Source organism: Ananas comosus, linkage group 24 (genome assembly GCF_001540865.1).
Source record: "Ananas comosus cultivar F153 linkage group 24, ASM154086v1, whole genome shotgun sequence".
In the NCBI taxonomy this organism is placed as follows: Eukaryota; Viridiplantae; Streptophyta; class Magnoliopsida; order Poales; family Bromeliaceae; genus Ananas; species Ananas comosus.
In genome coordinates, this window is record NC_033644.1 from 615,847 (window position 1) to 628,934 (window position 13,088).

The window sequence follows — 13,088 nt, forward strand, 5'->3', positions numbered from 1 at the left end:
TACGTCATTTATTTTATGCCAAATAGATAGCAGAACTGAAAAAACTTTTAGTTCCATAGCTATACAAACAAACAGCAAAAAAAAAATAATTTTCGCTTGATGCCTAGTTCACCTAAAAGTCTACTTCACAACCTGAACTTTACATTTGGTGAAATAAATCGGTCTAATTTGGACCTCCGCCAATTAAAATTTGAGTACAATTTGATCTTACCATTTATTTGGAAAGACCTTTTATCAGTTTAGTCGTAGTTTTTTTTTATTCTGCTTTAAATTAAAAGTTGAGGAGATCTCAATCCAAAAGAAATTAGTTGAGTGGTCATTTCATAGTAGCCAATAGTTGAGGTTTTTGTCCAAATAAATAATTTTATTTGGCTAAAATACAAAAAATCTTCTTATAAATATCCATACTTTTACTTTTTTTCTAATTTTCAAAAATTCATATTTTACTCTTTTTAAATTTTTAAATTTATTTTTCAAAAGTTACAATGTTAATGAAGACGGTGAAATAACGAAATTGCCTTTGTTCTATAAATTTTTTTTTTAATATGTTTTTGTTATTTTCAAGGATATTTTCGTATAAGTTATAAAAAATGGATGGAATAAAAACAGAATAATGACAGAGGAGGCTAAATTTATCAATATAAAATTTTGTAAAAATAAAATATAAATTTTTAAAAGTCAGATGGAGAAAATAAAAAATAAGTATTTATAAAGAAATTTTCTATATTTTAGCCTTTCAATTGAAAACGAAATAAACCAAAAAAAAACCAAACCGGAACGAACCGAGATCGGTTCGGTTCGGTTCGGTTCAGTCGAAGTATTCACCCCACTTTGTCAACACCCCGCACGGTGATCGCGTTAATTTCATATAGGCCCCTGTAAATATAGTGAATAACAAATATATTCCTGCAAAGTTTAACTTTCATAAGTTATTCCTGCAAAAGCCATAATGTATTCAGACATGTCCCTCAGATTTGGATCGGTTAGAGAGCTGTTAATTTTTTAATAGTAACATTATAAAATGACTATTTTGCCCTTGCCCTCTTCATCTTCCTCTTCCTCTTCATGCTGTGGGAGCGGACGGCGGCGGTGGTGACGGCGACGGCGACGGCGACCTTGCGGAGCTTGTCGAGGTTGAGGCGAACGAGGACAAGGAAGAGGTGGAAGGCGAAGGCGCGGCCGATGCCGTCGGAGGCGCCCGTGACGACGGCCCACGTGGGCACCACGACGACGACAACGAAGAAGACAAAGAAGAAGAAGGAGAAAAGGAAGAGGAAAATGTGGATACGAAGAAAAAAAGGAAGAAGAAGCAGGAGCGGAAGAGGAAGAAGAAGAAGAAGAGGAAGGAAAAAAAGAATGATAAAAATATTATTTTACCTTATTAACTAAGTATGGTTAAATATTTTAACTATGATTATCTAGAATTTTAACTAGATTTTTCTAACAGTTATTAACGATAGGGACATATCTGAATACTTTATATAGAATTATCTGCTATTCACCGTATTTGCAGGTCCTGTATGAACTTAACCCCAAGGTGATCCCACATTCCTACTCCCCGCGTTTTTGTCTCACGTCGACGCTCTCCGGCGACGAATCCTAGGGTTTCGAATCGGATACTCCCAATTCGATCGATGCAATCACCAAATCTCTCTATCTATGCTCGTAAATTTACCTCTTAGTTTACGAATTTAGGTCGTTTGGAACCCAAATTCGCGGTTCTTTTGGGGGAAATGGGGTGCGATATTGGTGGGATCGTTTGCTATTTGTTCCCGATTCTCGTATCCTTACTCTTGATTCGCGCGGCGTACGTGTGGTATTCGACGGGGAAGCCCCGCCGAAGAGCGGATTCTGAGAGTGTCAGAACCCTAATTGTTCTTGGATCAGGTAAAACCCTAACTTTTCCGGTGTTAAGATCGAATATTTTTGAGATAATGCCAATTAATTTAGATGCAATTGGAAAAATTCTTGCTTGTTAGTACTATACCTTCTTTCTGGAATGAGAATTTCTTAGATGCAAATGATAATGTGGTCTTGGATTAGGTAAAACCCTAGAATTTTTAGTGTAAAGATCTTATCTTTGTTAAATTATGGCAATTGATTTAGATGCGATTGAAAGTTTGATGCTTGTAAATATTAGTCCTTTTTTTTTAATTAGTATGAGAATGTTTATGTTTTATTATATCAAATAGCTTGGCAGTTTCTTAATGAGTGTTTCTTATATGCAAATGTAAATTTGTTCTTGGATCAGATAGAACCCTAAATTTACGGCGCAAAGACCCTATTTTCATTGATTATTCCAATTGATTTCGATGCAAATGAAAGTTTGTTGCTTGTAAAGGTTGTACCTTTTGTTTTTCTAATTTTTGTAAGGATGTTTATATTTCATTATATTGATGGCTTGATGGTTTTTGAAGTGAGTGTTTCTTAGATGCAAATGAAATGTTGTTCTTGGATCTGGTTAAACCCTAAATTTCTGGCGTAAAGATCCTAGTTTTTTAGTTTGTGCAAATTGATTTAGATGCAAATTAAATTTAATAATATGTGAACCATGATTACTCATAATTTAGTAAAGGTTGCATCTTCATTGTTTAATTTGTATGATAATTTTTGTATTTGATTATATTGATGGCTTGCTGGTTTCTGGAATCAGTATTTCTTAGATGCAAATGAAAACTTGTTCCCGGATCAGGTAAAGCCCTAAAATTTCTGGCGTAAAGATCTTATCTTGTTTGGATTATGTGCCAATTGATTTAGACACAAATGAAAAATTATTTATGTAAATTTGTTTAGCTCTTTTTTTACTTATTCTGGTAATTAATTTGGTGATTTATGACAATTGCTATGCAGGAGGTCACACTGCAGAGATGCTTAGCATTGTGAATGTCCTTCTAAAAGACAGATTTGCACCGAGATTTTATGTAGCAGCTGCAACTGATAACATGAGCCTTCAAAAAGCTCGAGTTTTGGAGGATTCGTTGGTTCAGCACGGGGAGGTATATTTATTGCACATATTATTTATTTATTTTCCTAGAATGCTATTCTTTTTAGCAAGTCTATTTTATCTTCTTTTTATGTTCCCTTTCCATGTTCAATGGTTTGAACACAACTTTTATGTACCTTTTGTTCTCATTTTATCTCCTAATAATGCCATGTTAGAATGAGTTTGGAAAAATAAATAGATGTCCACTGCCCGTGCCGTCCTACATGCATTACAGGAGGAGATGCTACATTTTTTTTTTTCTTACTTCGTGGTTTTTGTAGTTGTTAAAGAACTAATGGTACTCGTCTAGTAAGTTTGATCCACAAAGCTTGTTATAGATATGTATGATATCTAGGGCCTGTCTGGATGTTCGAATAAGTTGTCCAGTAATAAGTCGTGCAAAATGGCAACTTTCTTTTGTCATCGGAACCTAGAAATTTTGTTTTAGTCCATTTACAGGCTCCTAATTATCATTATTTTTCGGTATAATCATTCTATATGCGAAGTGATTTACTATATCCTGACAAGATGATTTAGTGGATGTATAACATGTGGTCATATACATCTTTAAGCGCTCCATCAGCCGATTACCATAAGCACGTTTAGTTGCAAGGAAGATACGCAGAACCATGCACTGGTACATCCAAACAGGCTCTTTATTGTGTTAGTGCTCATCTCAGTTTCTGATGTAGCATTTAACACATAGTGAAGAAGCAATACATTATAAGTTAGTCACCACTTGTTTTCTTCGCAAGACCGACCACTTTAGACTTACGAATAGCTTACCTTTAAAAAAGAACGGTATACATTTTTATGAAATTTCTGATGAATTTTAGATGAAATGAACAATTTAGTGGAGTCTTACTGCTGTTAATAAAATAAATTAATATATCATTACAGCAATGCACACCATGCCAACTGAATTAGTTACCTAGTGGTATTGCAGCCTAGTGAAGGAAAGAAGATAGAAGCTTCCCAATACATGCAGATATATCGCAGCCGTGAGGTGGGCCAATCTTATGTTACCTCTATTGGGACAACTTTGGTTGCCATTGCACATGCAGTGTGGCTAGTTCTGAAAATAAGGCCTGAAGTGGTATGTCACCTATCAAATTGCTTTTTTCCTGTATGAATTGTTCTAATTAGAAGTGAAATATTTGAATGGTCACTGTGTGTAATTGATGGAGAGTAGTTTTCATCTTTATCCAGATCATCTGCAACGGTCCTGGGACATGCATTCCTCTCTGTGTTTCTGCTTTCCTTTTCAAGGTTAAGACTAAACTACTATTTAGTTACTAATTCGAGACTGGTCTAGCGATTCTCTGGTGTAAGTGTAGTGACAAAGTTTTTCTCTTCATTTTCTTAGGAATGCACTGATCTCAATTTTTCAGGAAACTGATCTCCTCCTGTGCTAAAATACCAAAGTTGTCTTGTAATTTACTAATCATTTTGTTTTTAGTATGCCTATATGCTGGGAACCTTGGTTAGGTAAAAGTGAAACAACCTGTTTATACGGAAAAGCTAAAAAAGATGAGAAACAAAATTGAAAACTGCCGTTCTTTGCGAAGCTGGGAAAGAATTTCATGGAATAGTTTCTTCATATTTCATTTCTATTTTGCTTTTTTAGTCATTATCTTGTGCAAGTGCAAAATTAGTACATTGAGTTTGGATTTTTTTTTTCTCCCACTTCATGTTATATTAATGGTGTTTCATGAGAATTTTTCCTTATCATATACTTCATAGAGAGTTTCCATGTCATAGTACTGAACTTCTGAATTATTGAACTTTTTGCAGATTCTTGGTGTAAAATGGTCATGTATTTTCTACGTCGAGAGCATTGCACGAGTGAGGAAACTCTCTTTAAGCGGTTTGCTGCTCTACAAGCTACGAATGGCTGATCAGTTTGTTGTGCAGTGGCCCCAACTACAAAAGAAGTATCCGAGGGCTCTCTATGAAGGCCGGCTAATGTAAAACTTCTTTGATGTTGAGACTGGTATGTTATCTTCTCTGCCGTAAACTGTTCCGAAGATGTTGACACTTTTGAAGTGCTTTTTACTCTTCAGGGTCTGTTGGCTTATGCTGAAGTAATGTAGTTTTTTCCGTTAGATATCTCATTTATAGCTTCTTGCAAGAGTAGAAGCAGAAGCTTTAAATTAGAACTTCTGCATCCTAGAAGCTCATTTTGGCTTGCCACTGAAGCAAAACTTCTAGCCATTATTAAGCAGACACTTGTTCTTGAAAAACTTAATGCTTTTGAAGTAGAAAAGTTGTCCTGGAAACCAAGCCCAACAGGCACTTTGTTGTAGAGGCGATCAATTCTTAACGCTTTTCTTATTTGAATTTTTTTTCTTCTTCTCTCCAGAGTGTTTTGCTTGTTGTGGTGCACTTGGTTGACCAAAAGGGAGATTCTACCCCTAACAAGAGGTGAGGATAAAAACTCAATAGTTTTGGACACTTCTAATATTATCTTTTCAATAGAGAAATAGCTTTGACCGCATTTTAATATGTTAAGATTATGTCCTTGTTCAGTGTACAGTCGTGTGACATAAGACATCCATGTGAAGTTCCAAAATAAGCATGGAGTATCTCACTGTATCTATCTTTGGACTACTCAATATTAACCAACTCATGAACACAATATTAACCAACTCATGTTCATGTTATGTTTGGTTGTTCATGTTATGTTATGTTCATGTTATATTCATGTTCATGTTATGTTCAATATTAACCAACTCATGTTCATGTTATGTTTGCTTGATTGTACTGATTCTTTAATTGATTCAGTGGTTGTTTCCAATATGTGTGTTCTTATGTGCACTATTTTCCTAGCATAGTTAAACATGAATCCTACATTTCTTACACAACCGGCTTAAATTTTGTGAAATTCTCGGGGTTAAGCATGAATGAGATTAATGGCATATCACTGGAAGGTTCGTGGCTAGTGCTGTTCACGGGGTGCCCGCGCAGCCAATGATTTCTGCCTTTCCCTTTATGTGCTTACACATCAAGGACATTCTGTAGTGTGTGGACCCGTGGGTTTATGAATTGTAGAGAAAAAATTCGTGTGAATTTTGCCTTGGGGAGTTTGAGTTGATGGTCTTTAAGTTTGTTCAAATAGAAGAACTTACATATTTAAGGGCTGGGCTCGAGTCGGCGTAACTCTAAGATCGCTCCCCTTTCGACCCCAGTGCTTGTTTGGTCTATAGCTTCTGGAGTTGTTTTACTACTTCCAAGAAGCAGGAGGAAGGCATTTGACGAACAAAATATTTGAGGCTTCAAGTATGGTAAGAAGCTGAAATGAGCTTCTGAAAAAGTAGAAGCTCTAGTTTAAAGATTTTATTTCTGATATCAATTATGCACTAAAAGGATTTAATTTCGCCTTGAAACGGTGGGGAGCATCTTTATTAGTCATGTTCTCCGATGCATCCTATATCAGTTGGGGTTATCTATGTAATTATATTTTATTGAACAAGTCTATGAGCTTATTTTGAATATATGATGTAACTGGAATATGCTTTGCTTCATGCTTCTTTTGTCCAATATACCAACAATCCTCATGATGTAACATTGCAACAAACTACTTTGTAGTGAAACTGTAAAAGAAAAGGATGGACCAAAGTTGTATTTCCTAAAAGTACTTGGACAGTTGTAGCTTTTCTAGGAGTTTGGTGACAAGCTATCCATCTATGCATATGTTTCCTTGGGTGAAATGTTTGGCTACTCCCTGTACTGTTCTGTTATTGCAAATTGGTACCTGTAATTTCCACTTGCACATTTTAGTCCTTCAACCTATCATTTTAGAAGTCACCCCATGGATCCAGATGCAATATACATAGAAGCAAGGTTGTAAATAGCGGATAGCGGGTAAGTAGTGTTTGGAGAGTTTCATAGCTGAAAGCGGATAGAGGGCGTGCCATAGCGGGCGCTATGAATCCATAGCGGGTTTCATAAAAGTAAATTTAATATATTTATGTTCCTTATAAAAAATATATATAATTTTGAAGAAAAGATAACTAATCATTCTTTCTTTTCTTTTTTTTTTTTTTTAAAGTATTGTAAGTCTATATATATTTAATGTCATTATCTATTAAGACTTTAAGAGTAACTTTAAAATATTTAGCAAACCAAAAAGATATAAAATTTGACAATTTATAATCTATTAGCAATCTAAACAATTTGTAAATGGATGTCAAAAAGGATATCTTAGATAAATAATTATTTTTCAAACTCCTAGAAACAAGGTTTGATCTTTATATTTCATTTAAGAATCTGACGCTCGTTTGTATTTTTAAAGGTTTGGGCTCATAGCACCCTGTTATTGATCGTTTTATAGTGGCTGTTTTAGCGGGTCCTATGCTGCTAAAGTAGTCGCTATGATGCCGATCCACTATATACCGCTTTACATATTGTAACGTAGCGGTAGCATATAAAATCCACTGCAGCGGGCACTATGCCGGGCATAGCGGTCGCTATTTAGAACATTGCGTAGAAGTTTAGGACTAAGTTGTTCTAGTTGTTCCAGTGAAAAGTATAAGGGACTGAGGCGAAATATTCGGATAGTACAGGGACTAACCTGAGCTTTTATGGAAGTGTTTTAGAGCCGAGTTGTTTGAAGAAACACTGATGGTTTTTTCAGTCAGTAAAAATTGTAAGCTTCCGATTGGATGTTTGCGTTCGGAGTTGCGCCGAAGAAGCACTTTGGCAGAAGATTGATCATGTATCTTGCTGCTCCTTGCAAGCTAGCTTTACTTAAAAAGGAACTCAGTTTTTGTAGCTGTTCTCATTTGCTAGATGATAACTTCACATTAATTGCCTAATATCTGCATCCTAACTATATATAGTTTTAGGGTTCCTTGTTGATTTAAACTTATGGCTATATTTGTGCCGCAAAAGAAATTTTAGGAAAACAAAATTGATGGCTACATTGTGGTCCCTTTGGTTTTGTGGTGTATAGTTCTAGGGTAGATTTTCTATTGGAATTTCATTAAATGGTTGGGCTACATACTTAAAAAGGGTAAGTGGCAGGGACTATCTGATTGCACATATTTGTAACTATACAACACTTGAATTCTATGTAGATTTAAGGCTTCGTTTGAAATTGTGAGGAAATTGTATTAGGTGCGGCAAGAAAATATAATGGGAAAATACTTTGATGGTTTTCACGTGAAACATTGTGTTCTGTATATTATAATGAGTTGGTTACGATATATTTTTTTTGCAGTTCTATCAAAAAATATATAAGCATATTTCTACATACTTTCGTCCTAATCCAAGTTTTTTTATTAGCTAGATAAGTCTCAATACGAAAACAAATATTTGGTTCGATACATTTAAATTTGCTCAAATGCAACAGTCGAAACTATATCTAAATTGACTGCAATTTTAGCTGCTATAATTGCGGAGAGTAACTTTTAAATAAAAGGTAAGCTTACCGCTCTAATAATTTTTTAAATAGAAAATATTGTTTTTTCCTACATAGGAGTTAGTTTTAGAATATATGAAGTGATAAAATTTTATAAATACAATTTTCAACCGCAAATAATCAAACAAATTATTTATTGTTACAATGATTCTTATTACGTCCACCGAAATAAGATGCATGTAATTATATGTCACGCCCTGGATTACACGTTCTCCGAGCATGCCGACAAATCCGCCGCATACAAAGAATTTTTCTTATATACGAAGCGTAACGGTAACTGTAAAACATACAATACCACAACCAGTAGTATAGAGCTGTAAAGAAACTAAACATGTAGAATAAAACAAGTCTCATATACATACAAAATAACCAAGTACAAAAGTACTCGCTCCAGCGAGTTACAATTCGGGTATGTACATGAACTCAAAATAACAAAATACTACTACCTGCAGCAGATGCTCCTCTATCACAGCAACTCGACTGGTAGGGTTCTAACTCGCGACGCCCTTACCTCGCTTTGAATCGGCATCAGCAGCAGCAGCCGAAGACGATGGCTCTACAAAACAGTGGTAACAACTGGGCGTGAGAACTACTATAAAAACAAGTAGTCCTCAGTGAGTACCGCCCTCAACATCATCGGTACACCCACTAAGTCTACAGAAGGAAACAAAGCTAGTAGGTAAAGCTGGAAAAAATCTACAGCTATACGCCACTACATTATCATGCTCTATATTATCCAACTGTAGCAACTGTCAACTCTGACCCAATCTCACTAGGGACTGTGAACGCACCCGTCCCGCCTGTCTAAGCCACGCTACCTCCACGCTAAACAGTCCGTGGATAGCAAAACTAATCAGCGACATCAACGCGAAAGCACAAAGCCTGACTCCGGAGTGGCACTCGTGGGCGCTACCCAACCGAGTATGCAGCGTATCTCTGTCGAGCTCAATCAGGCTCTCACAGGCTAAAGTCAAGAAAACAGGTCTAACAGTACTACCAACCCCTAGTCACGTGCCCTCGGTACAATCTGATATCGGAACGATCAAATCCGGGTCCGCCGTCAACAACTACGGCACCCATTAATCCGGAACACTGTAAACACTACTGTAAAAATCGGCTCGGCATCCTAGCACGAGCGTAACTAAAATCTAAACTACCTGGGATACTCACTATGAGGATACTGCAACAGTATAAAAATACAACGGCCCCTAAGGCTAAATCAGGTAATTCAACATATGCCAGATTCCGAACGCTGATTTTCTCCTATGTTTTATCCAAGTCCCACATGTATGATTAATAACAACTAATAACATGTTCCCAATTCAGTTTATATGTCTAAACATATCTACTAATGAATTTGAGCTAAACAATAACAACTTGTAATATTAACGATACATGTCGACCAACAATACTATAGGAGTAGGATTCCGATGATAAACCCACCTCGATCGCTAATCCAATCTGGCGCGACGTCGAGAACGGTGGAATCGCACCCTCGCCCGGCCTCCTCGCGACGCTACGGCGACAAACGTGCACTCGAACGGCTCCGCGACACAACGTCGGCGACGAACGCTCCACCCGAGCTCCTCCTCCTTGCGTACGGCTCCAGAGAAATACAGAGAGACAAGAAAATAAACAATGCCCACCTTGACATTGTTGATAAGCTTGCATGGGGGATGCACGTGGCAACCAAAGCCACACTTTAGTCATCACCAACAACTAAGTACTAATATATTTGGATATTTCTACGACGTTAAATTTGCAAACAGCTCACTATGGTCATTGAAATTTGTTGATTTTGAGCCCATTTGATCACTAGGCAAATGATATCGAAAAATAATAAAATTTATTTTCTAGATACTCCAAATACTCTAGATCAAGTTTAACGGAGCCGATCGACGATTTGAAAGTCGCAACATCGAAAACGAGCTGGAAGCACGGAAGGCTCCGTGCTTCCGATAGCATAGTAGCCTCACTCTATATATAAAAGAAAAGATACTACATTATAATTACTGTATTTCTTTCTGTTTGTATTTCTAACTATGCTGCTTTAATAATTGCATCCAACTAAGTGCACCCTAAGTCTTGCATTAGGAAATAGTATTGCTCAAATTAATGTGGATTGTGGAAATTGCCTCTTCACATCAGAATATTTCTATACATAAAGAAATGGTTCAAAGAAGCACTTTCCAAAAGCTGTCCTGGGTATGGATTGAGACTGGAGAGTTTGATTGAGTAAAAAATTTTAAATTAAAATTTACTTATTCTAATGCTACTCTATAAGTTGACTAAACAAGCACTATAGTTTATAATCTTTTTCTTCTTTTAATACCTCTCTTCTTAAAAGGGTTTTATACTCCAGGATTAAAACTTCAAAAGAGATGCTTACCAACCCCCCCCCCCCAAAAAAAAAAAAAAAAAAAANAACTCAACCTAATGGATAGAGAAACAACTAGTTGGAAGTTTGGCATATACAATTCATAGTCCATCTCAAATCAACAGCTAAAGCACCTTTCACAATATTAGAAACTTACATAAGTGCAAATATTTAAACACTTTGATCTCCTTTCTATAATGCAAATCAATTACAACTCCAGAATTATAATCAAACAAGAAGCACTTATCCAAGTAGAGAAGTAATGGCGAGTGCGATGACGGTGAGCCCGAACAATTCGTCGTTCTCCTCAGACAACGGCGACTGCAGGCCCTCCTCATCGAATCCGTCCTCGCACGTGCGAGGCACATCCACTGCGGAGCTGATCAGTATATTGGCGTCGCCGTATCGACTCGATTTGATCGCCTTGACGGAGTCTTCGAGATCAGCTATCGAATTCGAATACAGTTCGCGACAAGTTTCCAAGCAAGATTCCATGTAAGGGTCTAGTGATTTGGCCTTTAATAGATTCTTCGCCTTAGACTTGGCTCGAGTCATGTTTGATTTGGCTAGCCTCACCGCTACGACCGCGAGTCCCTGGAGGTCCGATTGGCGGGCTTTCGGGACCGATTCGAGGGACGCGACGCACAGAGTGTAATTCACGTTCGGATCACTGCTCGCGCATCTGTTGCAGGTCTCGATTATTATGTCGGAATCGGCAGAGACGTCGACGGTCGAGAACGAGGAGGATTGGTGGAGAATGAGCAAAAATAGGAAGGGGAGGGAGGGAGAGATAAGTGAGACCATTTTGTTCTCTCTCTCTCTCTCTATCTAAAACATGTTATGTGGTTTTATCATGAGTAGAGAGATGAGGAAAAGGAACAAAGAAGTTGTGAAGGAAATAGAGGGAGCAATTTGGAACATGTGAAGGGATCCTAATGTTATTGGGTTTGGAGATATATAGGGACAAGGTGGTTAAACAACTATGAGCATAAGAATTTGGCCTTTTTGAATGGAATATGTTCCTAACAAGGTCTAGTAACTCTCTCTCTAAGATGACAAGTTTCTTTCCTGTTTCCCTACTCTTCAAACTATGGTGTCATTCTCTATCACTATACCAAAAAGGGTGCACTTTCTTTTTTCGGGTCTCCGAATAGGAGAGGCAATGAGCCCGATAACCCGTCATATCGATTCGAATCTGACCCAAATTTTATCAGCGGAACACCATCGATAAACCTAATTCTAATTCTCTAACAATGTCATGATCCGAACCCGACCCGTTAACATCTAGCTACATTTAAGGTCTCCATTAATGCTTAAATTGGAAGGGAGGGTAAATTGGTGGAGGGGAGTATACTACAAGATAAGCGTTATTGACAAGTCTTAATCAATGTGCAAGCAAAGTTATTGTGCAACAAAGTGAGATATGTGTTGGTGAATCTATGGCCCCTATTTCCTTTCTTATGTCAATCTTAATATGTCAACATTGTCCCCAGTTCATTTAATGTGGAGTTTAAATTGGGATCAAAGTATTGAGGATTAATTAGTTAAATTCCGAAAATTGAATTTAGATATGACAAGCTTTTCGTCACCATTGTGTATTTTGGAAAACTTGCAAAATCATCCATCATATTAACCAAGAAGGCTCTTAATACGAAATTTAAGAATCTTAATAAATTTCAGGATTAAGCTTGGTTTAGTACCTTTGATTGGACTACAAAAAATAGCTATTGGGTTATTGGGCCGGGCCGGACCGGGCTAGAAAATATTTAAATTATGACAAATATCAGATGTTTTGATTCAGTTCAATTTAGGGGGTGTCAACGAGCTGAACACGAGCGAACTAGCTCGTTAAAGTATCGAGCTGAAAAATTCAGTTCGTATTCGGCTCGTTAATAAACGAGCTAGCTCACGAGCTGGCCAACAAACAATAAATTAAATGAATTAAATTGGATATATATAAAAAATAAATTTATAAAGTCTTACTTATTAGATTTTGATCTAATGGTTGAAGTTTTATATATAAATAAGTCTTTTTATAATTGAACTCGGGCGGCTTTATATATATTTTTTTGCTAAAAATCAAATAATATATATATATATATATATAAATAAATTAAATAAATTATAAATATAAAATATATATATTCGAGCTATTTATCGAGCCGAACACGAGTAAGCTGACCCTAGCGCACGTTCGACTTGTTTATTAAACGAGTTGAAAAATTCAGCTCGTGTTTGGCTCGTTTACTAAACGAGCGATTCGATCTTGAGCTCATTTCTAGCCGAACACGAGCTGGCTCGCGAAC

At 36.7% G+C, this 13,088-nt stretch overlaps 2 protein-coding genes across 3 annotated transcripts; one reads left to right on the forward strand and one right to left on the reverse strand.

The window, feature by feature from the left end:
* On the forward strand, positions 1,489 to 5,780 carry LOC109728876 (UDP-N-acetylglucosamine transferase subunit ALG14 homolog). 2 transcript variants are annotated; one of them, XM_020259412.1, is made up of 6 exons: positions 1,493 to 1,887; positions 2,851 to 2,996; positions 3,930 to 4,079; positions 4,193 to 4,252; positions 4,778 to 4,976; positions 5,346 to 5,780. In XM_020259412.1, exons 1-5 carry the CDS (start codon positions 1,734 to 1,736, stop codon positions 4,952 to 4,954), a joined length of 687 nt encoding a protein of 228 aa, XP_020115001.1. In that variant the 5' UTR covers positions 1,493 to 1,733; the 3' UTR covers positions 4,955 to 4,976; positions 5,346 to 5,780. The 2 variants fall into 2 exon arrangements, with proteins under 2 accessions (XP_020115002.1, XP_020115001.1); XM_020259413.1 differs by lacking the exon at positions 5,346 to 5,780 and having other exon boundaries at positions 1,489 to 1,887; positions 4,176 to 4,252; positions 4,778 to 4,831.
* Positions 10,847 to 12,617, reverse strand: LOC109728768 (putative invertase inhibitor). Its single transcript, XM_020259290.1, has one exon. The coding sequence runs from the start codon at positions 11,584 to 11,586 to the stop codon at positions 11,026 to 11,028; it is 561 nt and encodes a 186-aa protein (XP_020114879.1). The 5' UTR covers positions 11,587 to 12,617; the 3' UTR covers positions 10,847 to 11,025.

What these genes read in the sequence shown, in the direction of transcription:
- LOC109728876 (XM_020259412.1), top strand. Translation starts at nt 1,734, where the DNA reads ATGGGGTGCGATATTGGTGGGATCGTTTGCTATTTGTTCCCGATTCTC. An exon ending in CGTTGGTTCAGCACGGGGAG is followed by an intron (nt 2,997 to 3,929) that starts GTATATTTATTG and finishes GTGGTATTGCAG; the next exon opens with CCTAGTGAAGGAAAGAAGAT. An exon ending in TTTCTGCTTTCCTTTTCAAG is followed by an intron (nt 4,253 to 4,777) that starts GTTAAGACTAAA and finishes AACTTTTTGCAG; the next exon opens with ATTCTTGGTGTAAAATGGTC.
- LOC109728768 (XM_020259290.1), bottom strand. Translation starts at nt 11,586, where the DNA reads ATGGTCTCACTTATCTCTCCCTCCCTCCCCTTCCTATTTTTGCTCATT.